The sequence below is a fragment of the Balaenoptera ricei genome, chromosome 5 (assembly GCF_028023285.1).
Source record: "Balaenoptera ricei isolate mBalRic1 chromosome 5, mBalRic1.hap2, whole genome shotgun sequence".
NCBI classification, from domain to species: Eukaryota; Metazoa; Chordata; class Mammalia; order Artiodactyla; family Balaenopteridae; genus Balaenoptera; species Balaenoptera ricei.
Genome location: NC_082643.1, coordinates 72,540,077 through 72,561,166, shown reverse-complemented (window position 1 = coordinate 72,561,166; position 21,090 = coordinate 72,540,077). Strand labels below are relative to the sequence as shown.

The 21,090-nt window shown below is 37.2% G+C and overlaps 1 protein-coding gene across 1 annotated transcript in view; it reads right to left on the bottom strand.

Annotated features, from left to right (window-relative positions):
- Positions 1-3,857: 3,857 nt before the first annotated feature.
- LOC132366522 (cytochrome c oxidase subunit 7B2, mitochondrial) overlaps positions 3,858-21,090 on the bottom strand; it is an 84,156-nt gene continuing 66,923 nt past the window's right edge. The window contains exon 2 of the mRNA XM_059924124.1: positions 3,858-4,162. Within this exon, the coding sequence (XP_059780107.1) occupies positions 3,858-4,103 (246 nt within the window). The 5' untranslated portion in view covers positions 4,104-4,162. The remainder of the gene's footprint in view (positions 4,163-21,090) is intronic.

Genomic DNA, 21,090 nt, shown 5'->3' with positions numbered 1-21,090 from the left:
TTGAATCCTTCTCCAGAACTTTCAACCTGTAAACTTGAAGAAAGACTAACAGACAGTGTAACTTGGAAGTAAAAGAACATATTCTAAAGCTTGACTCCAGGCTCCACTGTTTACAAGTTTTGTGTTTGGGAAGGTTTCATGTCACTTCAAACCTAGGATTTATGGGTTTGTAAACCATTTGACCAAGCAAGAAAGAATTCGGATCTGGTTCTACAAAATATGCTGGCCATACCTGAAAGCAGATAGCTTCAGTAATACAGCTTAATTCCAAATTGGCCCTGAGGAAGGGAAATCTTCCTGGTGGGCAGTACATGAAATAGTACACAGAGTTGTTGCTTGGCCAGAGGTACAACTGTATACCAAGCCATAGATGCCAGCTAATGGCTTGGCAGGCTGGGCAGGGAATTAGAAGGAACACTATTGGAAAACTGGTGACAAGCATGGGAATGGATTACGTGAACAGACTTCTCTAAATGAGCACAGAGTAGGAAGATATTCAGGTCCCATATAAATACTCACCAAAAGGATACTCAGCAGAGGAGTATCTTAATACCCCGGTGGAGAAGATGACCCCTTCTTACGGCTGTCACTCTCTTTCTCAGCCACTCTGTGCTTTCACAATGGCTCAGAGACAAAGTGGTCATCACAGCAGGGATGGAGATTATGTGTGTGCTCAACAACGTGGACTTGCACTCATCGAGGTTAGTCTGGCTGTAGTCACTGTTGAGTGCCCAATCTACCAAATGTACAGACCAACACTGCACCTCCACTGGCACTATTCCGTGGAGGAAGGAAGGGAATCATCAGTGCCAGGTTGATTTCATTAGACCATTTCCATCATGGAAAAGGCAATACTTTGTTCTCACTTTAATACACACTTAGTAACAATGTAGATTTACTTTCTCTCCCTGTGACCTTCCTGTGAATACCATCATCCATGAACTTACAAAATGTCTTAATTACTACCATGGTATGCAACACAGCACTGATTCTGACCAAGAAGCTTATTTTTTATAATAAAAAGCAAATAATGTATAGTAATGGGCTTATGCTTATGGGAGTCACTGATCTTACCATGTATCCCAACACTGATAAAATGGTACAATGGCCTTGTGAAGTGTTAGTGACTGCGGCAGCTGGGTAACACCACCCTGCCAGGCTGAGGTAATGTCTTCTAAGATGTTGGACATCCTGTAAACAACCAACAGATATATAGTGCTATTTTCCCAGAGTTGAGATTTACAGGTCTGGGAATCAAGAGGTGGAGATTAGAGTGGCTTCTTCACAATTACCCCTAGCAATACACTAGAGAAGTATTTGTTTCCTGTCCCTATAACTTGGAGCTTTGCTGGTCTAGAAGTCTTAGGCTTTCATTAGCGATCACTGCAATGGTTCCATTAAACTGGAGGTTGAGAGTGCCACACTGCCATGGATAAAGGGTCTTTGTGATGTCCTCTTTTGGGGACAGGATTAGTTTTAAGAGAGAAAGTTGCATCATGTTAGGTGAAAGCCTATTTTTGCTACTGTCTTTATTTGAAATATAGGTACGGTTAGGAAAGATGTGCACTGATGTCGAGTTGACAAGGGCTGGATTACGGTGGCTTTCTAAATGTCAACTTAGCTAGGCTTGAACTCCTTTTTCCAGAATTCCCTCTCCTCTATGGTTTCAGGTTAGGATTGGCCACAAGAGAGAATGCATGAGATAGGGATGGCGGACATGAGCCAGCATCCATTTTACACTTGGAAGGCTGGTGTAGACCAGCAGCCCTGCACTGCAGCAGCTCGGGTACGCTGCTACTCATCTTCTGGCTTGATTGATAAGAAACAGCACCTGGGCCTGTAGCTATTTTAACTCCTACCAGTTCTTCTCCAGCTCTTTTGAGTCCTGAGCAAGGTGACTGTGCAGTTCCGCAGTGAAAGGCACCAGCTTCTCCCATAAGTCATCCATGTCATCTTAGTTAGAGACAGTGAGAAACGGGCACAGGTTCCAGCTTGCGGTCATGCTCCCAGTGCATCCTTCTCAACTCCCATTGGCCCTGGCTCTCCCTTACTTCATGTTCAGTTTTCCTCCTTTACTGTGAACATATTTAGTACCAGATGCAAAGGCAACAGTCTTGTAAAAACTTCTCTACTAGCTCTCACAGCTACATTAGTTTTAATTCCCCAAATCAACCCTATATTCTATACTATTCACACTGCTTCTGCCTCTCTGATTAAATCCTGACTGAGATAATTAGTATAAAGAATATACAAAAAAAAATTCTACAAATGATTAAGACAAACAATTGAATAGAAAAATGGCAAAAGCAACAAATAAAAAGGTCAGGGCTTCCCTGGTGGCGCAATGGTTAAGAATCCACCTGCCAACACAGGGTCATGGGTTCGAGCCCTGCTCCGGGAGGATCCCACATGCTACAGAGCAACTAAGCCTGTGTGCCACAACTACTGAGCCTGCACTCTAGAGCCTGTGAGCCACAACTACTGAGCCCACATGCCTCAACTACTGAAGCCCGCGTGCCTAGAGCCCATGCTCCACAACAAGAGAAGCCACGGCAATGAGAAGCCCGCGCACCGCAATGAAGAGTAGCACCCACTCGCCACAATTAGAGAAAGCCCGCGTGCCTAGAGCCCATGCTCCACAACAAGAGAAGCCACGGCAATGAGAAGCCCGCGCACCGCAATGAAGAGTAGCATCCACTCGCCACAACTAGAGAAAGCCCGCAAGCAGCAACGAAGACCCAATGCAGCCAAAAATAAAATAAATAAATTAAACAAAAAAAAGAATGATTAAAAAAGAAAGGTCATATACACAAAAACCCCCAAAACACAAAAAGCTAACACAAGATGTTTGACCTTATCAGTAATCAGGGAAGCATAAATTAACATATGAGCTATTATTTCATGCTCATCAAAGTAGCAAATATTAAAATGCATGAAAACTCTTAAGAGTGAGTTTGGATGTTGAACAAGAGGAGGTTGTACACATTGCTGGTGAGAAGGTAACCACTTTGGGGAATAACTTAGCAATACTGATAAAGCTGAAAATGAGCATTCCCTAAGACCTATAAATTATACACCTAGGAACATGTCTTTTATCCAGAGACTAATGATATCTATATATATTTGAGCTTGAGGAACAGTACACTTACCCTGAAGCTGATCATCCAGGAGTAGGAGGTGGTCTCCATTGCCAACTGTGATAAGTCACCCATAAGATAGTCCCAATTATCCTTGCCTTGAGGCACTCATGCTCTTGTAAAATGGGGAGTCATGGTGTTTTCAAAAGAGGAGTGATATTACTAAACTAATTTTTAAAAAAATGATCATTCTCACTGTTGTGCTTAAAAAAGATTGTGTGCGACTGGGTTGGGGGGGTTCAGGGCAGCCTTGACGGTCATCAAGTGTAAAGGAAAGGAGACTGGCTAGAGAGTTTTTATAATAATCCCAGCGAAAGTATGGTGGTTCAGATCAGGGAAGGAAAGATAAAGGAGGTGAAAAATGGTCAATTATGAATATGTTTTTAAGAAAGATTCAATAGGATTTGCCAAACAATTAAATTAATTTGTTAAGTACCTAGGCATGTATATCCACTGAAAGATACCTAGCATAAATCATTAAGCCAGAAAAGTACATGCTTCATTAATTCTACTTTCAAATATTTATTATTCATAATCCCCTGTAATCTATACCCACTGCTACTGCCTTGCTTTCAGGCACTATAATGACTATTTTCAACGACTTTTTAATGTTTTCAAATGCATTTTATTTCTTCGATTATGCTATATTTCAATGCACAGCAGAGTATTTAAATGACAAGCTGACTTTGAGACAATTCTGTATTACAGTAACTGTGATGCTTACTCATCATTCCACTCTTTTGGGGTGGCTCTGCCAACAGGGGAGGGGTTCCATTCTATTCCAACCTGTGTGGCTGTAAACACCCACACAGCAACACAGAAAGCGGTTCCGCTGGCTAGCAGAATATCACCATATTTGTCATGAAAATCTGGTGAGTGTTTTGAGTGGCTCTGTCTTGCCCTAATTTGCTGAATGCTTCGAATCCTGAGACTACTTAGTGCATTTCTGACCAAGGGAAACATCATGAAGGTATGACAGAACTGCAGTTGCTTGAAGCTGCTGGTCTATTTCCTTGCAAAGAAACCTGCAAAAACAAAAGATAGGCGATGACATCTGATCCACGTTTAGTTCTTCCCACTTTGAAGGTTTCACCCACACCACGTCTTGCAGTGTGGCCAGGCAGGTAAGTTTTGATATCATGATGTCTGGAGTTGAGTCTTAGCGCTGTCACCGATTAGCTATGTGAACTTGCACAGTTAGTTAACCCACTGATTAGAGAAATTTTCCATCTTGCTGAACTCCACATGACTTACTTCTACAGTAAATTTTGTGTTATCTAGGAGCCTTAAGCCTATCACCCAAAGAACTGAAGCTATAGATTCTAATAACCATATGAAAGCATAAAAAAGGAAAATTCAATGGCAAACTGAGACAACAATGTCCAGCTGATAAAATGGCTAAAATTCCAACATGCCCCATTAGTCCAATGACCTGTCTATGTCTACTATAAACTCTGGTTTCAGTCAGAATTACAAGGCATTCACAGGGTATGTCTTACCTCCTCCTCTTCTTCTTGCTCCTTTTCTCCATTCCTTTTAACCTCCTCCCCATTTCTCATTTCTACCGGTACCTCTTGCCTTGCACTTTCCTACAGATAAAATTCTACTTGCCTTTTAAATCCCAGTCTAAAAGCCACCGTTTCTGTGAAGTCTTTTCGAAACCTCCCTAGGCTGAATAAGCCAACTCTTCTCCGGGCTTTTACACTTTTATAACCCTTCTTTCACACCATGTGACATGATGCATTCGCTTTATCATTTTTAAAAACAATTTTTTTAGAGTAGTTTTAGGTTCACAACAAAATTGAACGGAAAGCACAGAGTCTCCATATAATTCCTGACTCCACACATGCATGCCTTCTCCATTCTGTACCAGAGTAGCACATTTGTTATATTTGTTACCATCAATGAACCTAATTACAGTCCTTTATCATATATGTCTTTTGCAAATATTTTCTTCCAGCCTGTGGCTTGTCTTGTCATTCTCTTGAGGAATTATCTTTACATTCTCCTCCAATAGTCTGCAAAATCTTCAAGATCAAAAGATGTAATTTTGCATACACAATAGCTGATACAAAAGCAAAGAAAGAACATTTTTGAGCTAATCTGAAATATAAATGAATGTTGGTATCCTCATAAGAAGTTAAAACCAACTGAGAACAAGCCAAAAAAAATCATGAAATCAGATGCACATGTCCATAATAGCCCTAATAATTCTTTTTTTTTAACAGATAATTCTACTGAACAAGAGATATAGAAGCAGAAACACATGAAGGAGTTCTTTCTGTCAATTTCTCTTCTCTGTGCAAGCTGTCAAACAGTGCTCAGTCTCTAGCAATGACATATGTTAACTGTGGCCCAAATGCAGGCAACATGGATACAAAAGGGCCTGAGGTCAGTACTTGTAAACTTATAACTGCTCACTGAGATTTGCTAACTCAAATGATTTTATTCCCAACTTAGAAAACAAGACCCTAAGGTTCTCTTTTATTTCCTACCAGATGGTAAAGTGGTACTTTTTGTGATTGTGACAAACAGGGCTAAAACAGAACCAAATGCATTTCCTCTAAGGTTCCAAACATTCAAAATTTTTTCCTGTTAGTCATGAATCTCTTCACCAAAAGGCACTACAGGTTTAATCTGAATTGAATTCAGAGAGTTGGTTGAAAGTGAAATGGATCAGAGTATGACAGGTGCAGCCTTAATCCAATACAAAAGCACTTGTGCCACACATAGCTTTCAGTCTTTAGGAAGGCACAGAACCAGAGAATAATTTGTGATAATAGGGATCTCTTGTGGATCATCAACTCATGCCTGCTGCTTTATGACAAATTGGTTTCATTATTCCTATCCTTTCAATGTTAAGTTGAAGCTCAAATACTTTGTCTCCAGTGACAATGATCGCATCCTTTTGTAGATTAGTTCATCCTCTGGCTATTCCCATATCTGTGAACATTTTCTTTGCCATCTAGTCTGAATTTGCTTGTACCAATGTGTCCATTATTAAGAATTTTTTTATTAGGAATGCCTTCTGTAGTACCTTTGATCTATTTTTGTTTATAAAACACATGTAAGAGCTAGGAACCCAGTGATTAGAGAAATTTTCCATCTTGCTGAACTCCACATGACTTACTTCTACAATAAATTTTGTGTTATCTAAGAGCCTTAAGCCTATTACCCAAAGAAATGAAGCTATAGATTCTAATAACCATATGAAAGCATAAAAAAGGTAAATTCAATAATATAATGCAGGTAAAGAAAAGGCTTCTCAAAGTAGATGCTTTCTGATGAAAACAGCCTACAAAGAGAAGGAAGAAGACAGATTTCTCTAAGTAATAAGAACAAAGCAGAGGTTCTCTCATGCCTGTGGCAATAAAAGAAAAGAAATATGTTCTGAATAAATATAAATAGTTAAAGGGAGCGAAGTATCCTATGAGGATGAAAAGGAAAGACTGATCGTCTCGTCTATTTTATACAGCAATGCTGAAGCTCAGTTCAGGAAAAATAATTAACACCGGACCTCAATCTAATGGCGATAGGGAGGTATACAGATTTGAAGCTTCACTGGTAACAACAATAATTTTAAATCACTAAAGGCCATAAAAAGAAGTAAAGCATAATGCAGGAAGGAAACTAATATTTATTATATATGCTTGTTTGCCAAACATCATGCCAGAATTTTGCACATCTGCCAAAAGAGTGTGGGATGGTGATTATCTCCATTTTACACACAAGAACAAATGACAGGACAAGATGTGAACTCAAGTCCTATGATTCTAAATCCAGTGCATTTTTCAACTATGTCATGTTTTCTTAAAGTATATTCAATTCCAAGCATTGGAAACAAACAAACATACAAAGAAACAAAAACCAATATGGTTACCAGAGATGGGTCTTTAGTTGAAAATGTTTCACTTCAGTTTACTATATATTATATTTATGGAGTGACTACTGGCGTGGCAGGGCCTGGTCTGGGTGCTATTGGTACCACCCCTACTCTTATGGTAGCTCATGGTAGAGGGAGGGGATGGACAGAGCACTGTTATAAGGGAGGAGACAAGGCTACAGAAGAGCACAGGGTGCCCTTAATCCACATAGGAGAGGTACATTTCAACCTGGAGTTCTAGGAATGGTTTTAGAGGAAATCACACCTAGGTTAGATCTTGAAGGATGATTAAGAAACATAAACACAAAACTGGTGGGAAAAAAAATGTAGACCAAGTAGCACAAGCGAAAGCACAGACAGCTGAAATAGTATGGGGGCAGGGCAGCCTGATGAGCTCAGTAACACTAAGTAATAAGTGCTGAAGCAGCAAATGCCCACAGATGAGCCTGGAGGGATGAGAAAAGGACAGCAGCGGACACTGAGGACTTCATATGCCTTGCTGTGGCATCTGGACTCAATTCTGTAAGACAGTGTTTCCTGTTGTTGAGAAAACCATGCTCAAACTCAAAGCCTTTTATGTGAGTTAACAAAGAGAATTCTTAATTCTGTGATTTTTCCCTTCACAATAATATAAAGAAATTCAAGAAAATAATATTCAACTATTCTTTGTTGAATAGTTTGATTCATTTTTAATTTGAAAATTTGTTTTGGTTTCGTAGTTGTGTTAAGCTTTAAACATAAAGAGGATGAATTTGATTTTATGTTTACACATATATGTGATTTTATAATCAAATAATTTAAGATGATACAAGGTGAGATGAAATAATTTGTTTCCTCTTTAAAAAGATGCCATATGTATACCCAGAGAAAGCCATAATTCAAAAAGACACATGAATCCCAATGTTCATTGCAGCGCTATTTACAATCGCCAGGACATGGAAGCAACCTAAATGCCCATCAACAGACGAATGGATAAAGAAGATGTGGCACATATATACAATGGAATATTACTCAGCCATAAAAAGGAACGAAATTGAATCATTTGTAGAGACGTGGATGGATCTAGAGACTGTCATACAGAGTGAAGTAAGTCAGAAAGAGAAAAACAAATATCATATATTAATGCATATATGTGGAACCTAGAAAAATGGTACAGATGAACCGGTTTGCAGGGCAGAAACAGAGACACAGATGTAGAGAACAAACGTATGGACAACAAGGGGGGAAAGTGGGGGTGTGGTGGTGGGATGAATTGGGCGATTGGGATTGACATGTATGCACTGATGTGTATAAAATGGATAACTAGTAAGAACCTGCTGTATAAAAAAATAAATAAAATAAAATTCAAAAAAAAAAAGATGCCATATGTAATCCACATTTGAGAAACATTCTTATAGGTGAGGAGAAACTACTGATTGGTTTAATCAGGAAAAGGTTGAGGTGGGAAAAAATCTGGAGGAAAAAGCACTTTCCAAGATAGGTTAGGTGGAGAAATGGTAAGAAAATAGCAAAAGTGGCAGAAAAGTTAAAAGGTTAGTTAAGTGTTTATTTCAATGGTTTATTAAAAAGATGATGAGGATCTGAATTAAGTACTGATAACAGACAGAGAGGAGACAGAATTGAGAAATATTAGGAAAAGAAAATCATACTGATTTGGAAAGTAAGTTGCTCTAAGTAAATTGTGTATTCTATTCACTTAGCCTCTGCATTAAGATTATGACCAAAACTCTGTCTCAATTTCTGTTAAAAATCAGCAGACACTGACACTGTAGCTTTTAGCTGATCCCAGGGAATTAGAGTTTGGGTGATTTAGATACAGAATGAAGAAAGGTCAAAGGAGACATAATTGAGGTGTGCTAGGAATGACAGGTCTAGATACCTGAGTAGAAGAAAGAGGAGGAATCCTAAAAAGATTTACTGTATGGTCCTAAGGGAAAAAAAAAGAAATTTCATCCAGTCTAAGTATAGCCTAACATGGATCAGTAAATGACCTGCTTAGCTATGATATAAGGCTTTCTATCTAATTTCAGTAAGAAAATTGCAAACTGTGTCCTACTTCTCAAATGTGTCCAGATAGTACTGTTAAGTATCTCACAGGGAGATAATGCTCAAGAAGCAATCAATACCGAGGTTTCCCAACCTGGACACTATTGATATTGTGGTCCAAGTAATTCTTTGTTGTGGGTGGATGTCCTGTGCATTGCAGGGGGTTTAGTAGCATCCCTTCCTCTATACACTACATGCCAGTAGTACTTCTTTCTCTTTAGTTGTGACACCAAAAATCTATCTCCAGACATTGCCAAATGTCACTTGTGGAGCAAAATCATTCCCTGTTGTGTACAGAGAATTCCACTGTCATATACAGAGTAAAGTGTCTCGTCACTTCTCCCACAGTCTTCTAAATGGCATTGTTCTATTCAATACAGAAGGCTTAAATTCTAAGAAAATACATTCCCTACTATGGGATGCATGAAGGTTGCCCAACAATATTTTTTTTCCTGAACTAATCTCAATTTTTCAAATTTTTTCTGCAGTATAACTTATATGAATCACTTAATCTATCTAGGCATCTGCTTCCTCATCCATAAAATTAAAAAGTGGAACTAATTTAGCTTTTCCCAAACCTGCCTGATCCTAAGAGTTATTTGGACTCTTTGTTACAAAATGTAGATTCCTGGGCTCCATGTCAAACGTATTGCAACAGAGTATCCAGGGGAGTAGCCTTAGAATCTATATATTTTTTAAACAAGTTCTCAGGAGAGTCTTGTCATCAGACAAGTTTATGGAACACTGAATCAGATAATCTCTAAGGCCCTATCCAGCTCTAATACTCTAGACCTTTCAAAGAGAAAAAACATTTTAGGAAGACCATTTATTCTTTTAGGCCACTGAAAGAGTACAGGAGTAATTGAATTCACCACCATGGTAATTTAGAAAGCAGTAGCCCAGTAACCTGAAAGAGCTATAGGAACCCCCCGGGGAATAAGTTAGTCAACAGAAACATTTGGTGGCATTTAAAAACATTAAAAGCACTAGTAACACTGGTGTTCTGCTGTATAACGAATGATACACTTTCAAAGCTAAGGCTCCTAGACTCCATTACTCAACTGTAACACCTTTATTTCCACCTTTTATTTCTACTCTTCTTTGACAGCTTCAGAACATCAACAGAAAACAAGAAACAGTAAAAAGGCAATCTTCTTGAAATGAAATGCACCTAACCTGCAGTGTCTTCCGTTCATTTATGTATTTCTCAGAAAAGTAGGTTGCTCAAGGAGGGATTAAGTGTACATGGAGCAGTGTCTCCCATCAGGATTACTTAAGCCTTCAGCCTTTTTGTAACAGGAAATCTGGGAACCCTGCACAAGCAATGCTGCTGGTGGAAATGCTGAAAAATGGTTCTGTTTCAGATGTGATGGTATCATCTCCTGAGTCACTGAATCAATGGACGGTACAGCCATTTGATTAAGGCTGTAGATTATGTCACTTTATTAAGCCTAAAAAGTGACATAACGGATGTTACCTCAACAAATAAACAGGCAGATTACAGCGGTGGATTATTATGCCAGGAGGGAGAAATGACAGAGTGGCCAACTTGCGAGTCGATGTCCTCAAATGGCAAATGTTGCTTGAAGAGTGAAGGGATATAAGGTATGTACTCTCCCTCAGGTACTTCTTCCCATGGCCACCATGAACAGACTGTTTCTATCCTATACAGAATGCTGAAGGTATTCAATAATGTCCATCCTGGGAATAACCACAGTGTTCATTCAGGCAATTCCTTTTATGAACCTAATTACATTAATGTGGTTCACTCATGAACCCCATTATATTTTTTTAGTCACAAAGTGCTCTCAACTATACTCATTTTTTCCCTTTCTGATAGCTATGTGTAAGAGAACAAAACAATAACAGAGACATTGGGAGCTTTTCTCCATGCCACACTGCACATCAAAGGCATGACTGTTCTCTATTAAACTTTATTTTGTTCTCTATTAAACTTTAGTAGGCCCAGCAAATTTCCTTAGAGCCCATGTTATTTTTACATTACAGGCCATTTCAAATATTGGAAATTACAAGGATTGAATAACAAATCCTTGTTATTTCAAGCAATGTATTAAGTGTTAGAAAGTGGGCTGCTGTGCTTACTCCCAGAAGATTTTATATTAACTACATTCCATGGCTTGTAGGTTGTGATATAGTCATGTCCAGCTAGAAGAGTCTATTTCAGTGGATCTGGCAAATCAAAACGTCTGGATAAATGCATAGCATTTCTCCAACTTAATCTTGGAAAAGAAAGAGATCGTGGTTATAATAAATTCTAGAAACTTTGAAAATTTTATCCAGAAAATGATATGGAGCCATTGAAAGACATTAGGAACGTGAGTTATGGGGTCAAATTTGCAGCTTAGACATTACTCTGGAGTGGGGAAGAGTTTGCAGGGGAATAATGCAGATGTTAGTGAGTAATAGTAAGCACTTGTACAGTTCACCCAGTCAAGATCTTAAAATGTGCCAGTCCCTTATTTCTGCAGTCATTATATTTCTGCATCCGATCCTTTGTTTTGCAGAGCCAGACCACAGTTCTTTTGCACACGCACACAAAGGTGAGAGCCTCTGAGGATACACCTCGGGCCACTGGAACTCTCAGAACTTGACATATAAACTGGAATGTGAGAATTTATTTTATTAACTTTAAAAAAAGAATATTACATTCCAGTGACTGGAATACGTAATTTATCTTTTAGCTTAACTGGCTTGACACTGATTCCAAATCGTAAAGTAACCTTCTATCAGTATTTCCCCAAACACGTGCCTGTTTCAGTAGTTCTGTTTGATGCTAGCGGGTGTTATTTATAAAAAGGGCTTCTGTGTCATGTAAATTTGAGAAATATGCAGGTAACAAAGTCAAATTCTTTTTTAGTGAAGTACTTCCCAAACCTCTCTGGTGCTAATGCATACAGCGACTCTCTGAGAGGGACACCATGTGGTGCTTTCCAAACTTAGCTGAGCGTGCCACGCTTTTTGCCCTCTGGAGCGTATCTCCATATTAGTGTTTTCCAGAACACACTTTGGGGAATACCAAAGGATGTCTCTGTGTTCTCAAGGCTGTTACACCATTGTACTCATTTTAAATTGTTTAATAGTTCCAGGAGGCATTTCACAAACTAAATCACTTCCTTGTGGGGACTTGTAACATATGACTCAGGGAGTACAGTGTGGTAAGCCTAGGGTATCATAACAACACCCACAGCAATTAACTCTTGCCTTCGTTATGTGAGTCTAACTTTTGCAGTTTTAGTATTTGTGCGGATGTTTTTCTCCTCTCCACATCTACCTTTATTCATTAAACGCTCTGAGCAGAAAGACTGTATGATTCTTCAGTGGCCATTAGAGTTGCATCAGTGACCCCTCGTTGCATAATTTGAAACTTTCATTTAAACCTTGAAATGAAAATGTACAAGCCATTCTTGTCTTTAAGTATGTCACTGATATAGTCATATAAAGTAAAGAAAAAAATAAAATATTTAACTTTTAGATATCAGACATTTTAATTTTGAAAGACACATTTTCCAACTGTTTCTATTTTTCATGAAAATTGTTTTCAGTTGCTAACCAGAAATTAGGCTAGTAGGGGTCTACTCCAGAAGTTAATTCTGATCAAATCCACAATGGATTGGAATATTTAGTGCTGCAAAATAATACTTTCCCTGTTGTTTCTGAAAATTCCAGATTTTTAAATTTCCTACTTAGACTATCTCTGCCCTCCTAAACTCTGTTCAAAATATATCTGTAAATAAAACCTTTATGAGTAAGGCTTTTGTTATTGCTATCACCTGGGCAACTTATGGAGCATTTGCAGAGAAATTCCATTTGATGAGAAGAGCACTTCACAGCCCTGAAGTAGTAACTGTGATCACTTTGCAAGTTGTTTTACCAGGCCAGTTCTGTCTTTCAGTATAATTTATTTTTTTCTTTTCACTTCCATAAAATTTTGGAAACTTTTTGAAAACTCTTAACAAGATGTTGGCATTCTACTTTTTTTTTTCTTTTCCATTTAGAATTCATTATTTGGAAGTGAGAAAGACTTTGGCCAGAGGGGCTGACTTTAGTAAACTGATTTTTTTCTTTGTAGATCCTCAGAAGAAACAGTGAGACAGGATGCACTTTGCCAAACCTTGGGGCAGGGTGCCTGCTTTAGTGAACTGATATTTCATTTTAGTTTTTCTTTGAAATTCCTGAGGGAAAAAGGCTAAAGAAGAAAGCAAGCCTGAAGGAGGTTACCCATCTAAACACATACAACAGAAATTCAGAACAGATTCTTGTTTTGAAGTCTTAAGATTCCCAATTAGAATTCCGGTTTCAAAGAGGTTACTTTCAGTTTCTTTAATCTAATGGAGTCTAAAATTTCATAGACTAAAAGGGTATGCTTAAACTAAATTGGCATAATTTAACCATTTGAACATCTGTTAATGCAGACGTGAGATTTACGTGCAAATAGGCCATAATTTTGATTACACATACAATTTATGCAGCTTAGAACGATAGCTGATGGTGGATCTGTGGGCTTCTTATATAGATTATGTATTTTATCACATTAATTGAATTGTAGATTGAACATCATATTATAATCATCATAAAAATGTGTTGTTAACGTTACTAAGAAATAATAGCAGATAAGCCTGAGAGACTTCATTGAGAACAAATGTAGACAATTTATAAGACTGGGTAGACACAAAATAATGAGTTAAGATTGTTAGAATCTAATTGTGTTTTGAATTAATAATATCTAAAGTGAAGCAATTTCCTGCTTTTACTTCATAGTTCATGATTTTGCAGTTTCACCTATAACTTTATAATTTATATTAAAGAGCCAGAGAGAATAACTAAGAAAATCTTGGAATTAATACTGGGAAAATAAATCATAGCCATGCTTCAGAAGCACATGCTCCCTCCAGGACTGGATGTAAGCTAAATTGTGAAAATGTTTCCTTTAAGTATGTCTTATAACCAATGTCACATATTATGTAAGAGCCTACAAATGGTATTTGCCAAAATATTGGGAAAGTCCAAAAATATTGATACAACATACACCCAGAAGCTAGATGATTCTGGGGACTCCCTACATAAAACATTCATTTATTTAACTGGAGAAAAAGTTCCAGAACAACAACAACAAAAATACCTTAAGCCAAAAGAGCAATTTATATTATGTGAACTGTACACAACCTGAGAATGTGTAGAAGGACACTATTCCATGGAAAATGGGATCTAGTTTCAAACAACAATTAATGAACCCTGGAAAATTCCTGAGTTTCCATTTTTTCTTCTTGCACCCCATCCAGTTTCCACCTCATCATTCAACATAAACAGATATTACGAAGAGAAATAATGGCCCCTCTGTCCCTAAAATGGACATATTAAGTCACTTTTCTTGAATTTTCCACTATAATAATACCAATGACGCACTCCTCCTCTGGATACCTTCTCTTCAATTAGCTTCTATAATATTCCCTTAGTTTTCTTTCTATTTCTATTTCTATGGCTATTTCTTCTTTACAAACTCATCTTTCTGTAACAGGTCCTTAGTGAAGGATTTCTTCAAGGCTAAGACATAGGTTTTATTTTCACTTTATATGCTCTCTCTCTCTTGGTATTCCTAGGCACGCTAATAAACGTTATCATCAAAGGGCAATTAGACGACTCCCAAATTACGTCTCCACATATAAACCCTCTTCTTAGATCCAGGGCAATACATTAAGCTACCTTCTTAACATCTCTACCAAGATAATTCAAATTCCAAAATAATTCAAAGATAATTTGATGTCTAAAAAATCAACAGGCATAAGTGTACAACCATGCCCTTCCACTCTCAAACTTGGTCTTTACCAATGTTCCCCAAACCACTACACATCACTTCCACACATGTAGTTGAGAAAGTTAAACTCAGAAATCCTTCGTGATACTTTCAAGTCCCTTGAAACATTTAATATATCCATTGGCTTCTTGTATTTATTTACTTTTTATTTTATTTTATTTTTAACATCTTTATTGGAGTATAATTGCTTTACAATGGTGTTACTTTCTGCTGTATAACAAAGCGAATCAGCTATACATATACTTATATCCCCATATCTCCTCCCCCTTGTGTCTCCCTCCCACCCTCCCTACCCTACCCCTCTAGGTGGACACAAAGCACCAAGCTGATCTCCCTGTGCTATGTGGCTGCTTCCCACTAGCTCTCTATTTTACATTTGGGAGTGTATGTAAGTCCATGCCACTCTCGCACTTCGTCCCAGCCTACCCTTCCCTCTTCCCGTGTCCTCAAGTCCATTCTATACGTCTGCGTCTTTATTCTGTCCTGCCCCTAGGTTCTTCAGAACCGTTTTTTTTTTTTAATTCCATATATATGTGTTAGCATATGGTATTTGTTTTTCTCTTTCTGACTTCACTCTGTATGACAGTCTCTAGGTCCATCCACCTCATTACAAATAACTCAGTTTCTTTTCTTTTTATGGCTGAGAACTATTCCATTGTACATATGTGCCACATCTTCTTTACCTATTCATCTGTCGATAGACACTTAGGTTTCTTCAATGTCCTGGCTATTGTAAATAGAGCTGCAACGAACACTGTGGTACATGACTCCTTTTGAATTATGGTTTTCTCTGGGTATATGCCCAGTAGTGGGATTGCTGGGTCATATGGTAGTTCTATTTTTAGTTTTTTAAGGAACTTCCATACTGATCTCCATAGTGGCTGTATCAATTTACATTTGTGTAAATGTACAAGTGCAAGAGGGCTCCCTTTTATCTACACCCTCTCCAGCATTTATTGTTTGTAGACTTTTTGATGATGGCCATTCTGACAGGTGTGAGGTGATACCTCATTATAGTTCTGATTTGCATTTCTCTAATGCTTAATGATGTTGAGCATTCTTTCATGTGTTTATTGGCAATCTGTATATCTACTTGGGAGAAATGCCTATTTAGGTCCTCTGCCCATTCTTGGATTGGGTTGTTTGTTTTTTTCACATTGAGCTGCATGAGCTGCTTGTAAATTTTGGAGATTAATCCTTTGTCAGTTGCTTCATTTGAAAATATTTTCTCCCATTCTGAGGGTTGTCTTTCATTTTGTTTATGGTTTCCTTTGCTGTGCAAAAGCTTTTGAGTTTCATTAGGTCCCATTTGTTTATTTTTGTTTTTATTTCCATTTCTCTAGGAGGTGGGTCAAAAAGGATCTTGCTGTGATTTATGTCATACAGTGTTCTGTCTATGCTTTCCTCTTAAGAGTTTTACAGTGTCTGGCCTTACATTTAGGTCTTTAATCCACTTTGAGTTTATTTTTGTGTATGGTGTTAGGGAGTGTTCTAATTTCATTCTTTTACATGTAGCTGTCCAGTTTTCCCAGCACCACTTATTGAAGAGGCTGTCTTTTCTCCATTGTATACTCTTGCCTTCTTTATCAAAGATAAGGGGACCATATGTGCGTGGGTTTATCTCTGGGCTTTCTACCCTGTTCCAAAGATCTCTATTTCTGTTTTTGTGCCAGTACCATACTGTATTGATTACTATAGCTTTGTAGTATAGTCTGAAGTCCAGGAGCCTGATTCCTCCAGCTCCGTTTTTCTTTCTCAAGATTGCTTTGGCTATTCAGGGTCTTTTGTGTTTCCATACAAATTGTGAAATTTTTTGTTCTAGTTCTGTGAAAAATGCCAGTGGTAGTTTGATAGGGATTGCACTGAATCGGTAGATTGCATTGGGTAGTATGGTCAGTTTCACAATGTTGATTCTTCCAATCCAAGAACATGGTATATCTCTCCATCTGTTTGTATCATCTTTAATTTTTATCATCCATGTCTTATAGTTTTCTGCATACAGGTCTTCTGTCTCCTTAAGTAGGTTTATTCCTAGGTATTTTATTCTTTTTGTTGCAATGGTAAATGGGAGTGTTTCCTTAATTTCTCTTTCAGATTTTTCATCATTAGAGTATAGGAATGCAAGAGATTTCTGTATATTAAATTTTGTGTCCTACTACTTTACCAAATTCATTGATGAGCTCTATTAGCGTTCTGGTAGCATGTTTAGGATTCTCTATGTATAGTATCATGTCATCTGAAAACAGTGACAGTTTTACTTCTTCTTTTCCGATTTGGATTCCTTTTATTTCTTTTACTTATCTGATTGCTGTGGGTAAAACTTCCAAAACTATGTTGAATAACAGTGGTGAGAGTGGGCAACCTTGTCTTGTTCCTGATCTTAGTGAAAATGGTTTCAGTTTTTCACCATTGAGAACGATGTTGGCTGTGGGTTTGTCATATATGGCCTTTATTATGTTGAGGTAAGTTCCCTCTATGCCTACTTTCTGGAGGGTTTTTATCATAAATGGGTGTTGAATTTTGTCGAATGCTTTTTCTGCATCTATTGAGATGATCATATGGTTTTTCTCCTTTATTTTGTTAATATGGTGTATCACATTGATTGATTTGCGTATATTGAAGAATCCTTGCATTCCTGGGATAAACCCCACTTGATCTTGGGGTTTTTTGATCCTTTTAATGTGCTGTTGGATTCTGTTTGCTAGTATTTTGTTGAGGATTTTTGCATTATGTTTATCAGTGATATTGGCCTGTAGTTTTCTTTTTTGTGTGACATCTTTGTCTGGTTTTGTTATCAGAGTGATGGTGGCCTCATAGAATGAGTTTGGGAGTGTTCCTCCCATTTTGGAAGTGTTTGAGAAGGAGAGGTGTTAGCTCTTCTCTAAATGTTTAGTAGAATTCACCTGTGAAGCCATGTGGTCCTGGGCTTTTGTTTGTTGGAAGATTTTTAATCACAGTTTCAATTTCAGTGCTTGTAATTGGTCTGTTTATATTTTCTATTTCTTCCTGGTTCAGTCTCAGAAGGTTGTGCTTTTGTAAGAATTTGTCCATTTCTTCCAGGCTGTCCATTTTATTGGCATATAGTTGCTCGTAGTAATCTCTCATGATCCTTTGTATTTATGCAGTGTCAGTTGTTACTTCTCCTCTTTCATTTCCAATTCTATTGATTTGAGTCTTCTTACTTTATTTCTTGATGCATCTGGATAGTGGTTTATCAATTTTGTTTTATCTTCTCAAAGAAATTTTCATCCTAAAGACATCTCAAATCCATTAATTTCTTTCTATCCAGAGTGTATCTATCATAGCTCAACTTTTCTTCACATGTTTTCCTTAAATGGTATTCCCACAACACCTCTGCCATCCCCCGTCTATTCTCCCAACTGCTCATAAGTGATCTCTGTCTGTTTGCTTGGGATTTTGCGTTTTTGTTTCCACCCTAGTTTTACTGAGGTATAACTGACATATGACATCATGTAAATTTAAAGTGTATAATGTGGTGATCTGATGTATGTATACTTTGTGAAATGATTACAACAATAAAGTTTGTTAATCCATCACCTCACATAGTTATCATGTGTGTGTGTGTGTGTGTGTGTGTGTGTGTGTGTGTGTGAGAGAGAGAGAGAGAGAGAGAGAGATGAGGGCATTTAAGATCTACTTTCTTAGTAAATTTCAAGTTTACAGTACAGTATTGTTAATACGTGTAACAAGCTATCAATTAGAGTTTCAGAACTTATAACTGGAAATTTGCACCCTTTAACACACATCTCCCCATCTCCCCCACCCCCTGTCCCTGACAACCACCAATCTACTCTGTTTCTATGAGATCAGGTGTTTTTTGTGTTTTTGTTTTTTTTTTTTGATTCCACTTATAAGTGAGATCACAGAGAATTTCTTTCTTTGTCTGATTTATTTCACTCAGCATAATGCCCCCTAGGTTTATCCATGTTGTCCCAAATGGCAAGATTTCATTCTTTGTTATGGCTGAATAATATTCCATTACGCATAGATAGATACATACATACACACATAGATATAGATATACATGCCACATTTTATTTATGTATTAATTTGTCAACAGACACAGGTTGTTTCCATATCTTGGCTATTGTGAATAATGCTGCAATAAACGTGGGGGAGTAGATATCTCTTTGAGATACTAATTTTGTTTCCTTTGGATATGTACCCAGAAATGGGATTACTGGATCATGTGGTAGTTTTATTTTTTTGAGGAACCTCCATACTGTTTTCCATAATGGCTACCCCAATTTATATTCCCACCAACAGTGCACAAGTATTCCCTTTTCTCCATGTCTTCTACAACACTTGGTATCTGTTGACTTTTTGATAGTAGCCATCCTAACAGGTGTGAGGTGCTATTTCATTGTGGTTTTGATTTGCATTTTCCTGACGATTAGCGATGTTTGAACACCTTTTCATGTACCGATTGACCATCTGCACATCTTCTTTGGAGAAATGTCTATTCAGATCCTTTGCCCATTTTCTAATTGGATTATTTGTTTGTTTGTTTGTTATTGAGTTGTAAAAGTTCTTTATATATTTTTTATATTAACCCCTTATCAGAAATATGGTTTGCAAATATTTTCTCCCATTCCATAGGTAGCCTTTTCATTTTGTTGGTTGTTTGTTTTGCTGTGCAGAATCTTTTCACTTTGATGTAGTTCTATTTGTTTATTTTTGTTTTTGTTGCCTGTGGTTTGGTGTCAAAATTTAAAAACACATTGCCAAGACCAAGAACTAGGAGCTTCTTCCATATGTTTTCTTATAGGTGTTTTATGATTTTAGGTTTTACATTTAAGTCTGTAATCCTTTTCAAGTTAAATTTTATGAGTGGTGCAAGATAGGGGTCTAGTTTAATTCTTTAGCGTGTGGATATCCAGTTTTCCCAATACCATTTATTGAAGAGACTATCATTTCCCCAATGTGTGTTTTTGGTGCCCTTGTCAAAATTAGATGACCACATACATGTGGATTTATTTCTGGCCTCTCTACTCAGTTCCATTGGTCTATGTGTCTGTTTTTAATGCCAGTACATACTGTTTTGATTACTATAGCTTTGTACTATAGTTTGAAATAAGTAATTGTGATGCTTCCAGTTTTGTTCTTCTTTCTCAAGATTGCTTTGGCTAATTATGGTCCTTGTGTTTCCATAAGAATGTTAAGATAATTTTTCTATTTCTTTGAAAAATGCCACTGGTATTTGGTAAGGATTGCATAGACTATATAGATCACTTTGGTAATATGGACATTTTTACAATATAAGTTCTTCCAATCCATAAACATGTGATATCTTTTCATTTATTTGTGTCTTCCTCCATTTCTTTCATCGATGCCATAGTTTTCAGTGTACTGGTCTTTCACCTCCTTGGTTAAATTTATTCCTAGGTATTTTATTGTTTTTAATGATATTGTAAATGTGATTGTCTTATTTCTTTTTCAGATAGTTCATTATTAATGTATAGAAATGCAACTGATTTTTGCATGTTGATTTTATATCCTGTAACTTTACTGAAAATTTTTTTGGTGGATTCTATAGGATTTTCTATGTGAAGTATCATGTCATCTGGAAACAGAGACACCTTTACTTCTTCCTTTCCAACTTTCATGCCTTTTATTTACTTATTTACTTTTCTTGCCTGATTGCTCTGGCTAGGACTTCCAATACTATGTTGAATAAAAGTGGCAAGAGTGTGCACCCTTGCATTGTTCCTGATCACAGAGAAAAAACTTTCAGCTTTTCACCATTGAGTATGATGTTAGCTGTGGGCTTGTCATATATGGCCTTTATTATGTTGAGGTACATTCTTTCTATACCCAATTTTTTGAAAGTTTTTATCATGAAATGATCTTGAATTTTGTCAAATGTTTTTTCTGCACCTACTGAGATGATCATATGATTTTTATCTTTCATTCTGTTAATGTCCATATCACATTTAGTGGTTTATATATGTTGAACCCTCCTTCAACAGGGATCTAAAAGCAGAAACATGACTGTCTCACATCCACACTGACAAATCTTTGTTATGCTCTCAGATGATTTGCTTTTAAAATGTTTAAATACAAATAGTATGATATACATGTGAATAAATTAACCTCGTTTACAGTTTAGAGTTGTTAGTTAGCATTTGAAGTACACTAATCAGAAATGCACACTTCAGGAATGGTTACAT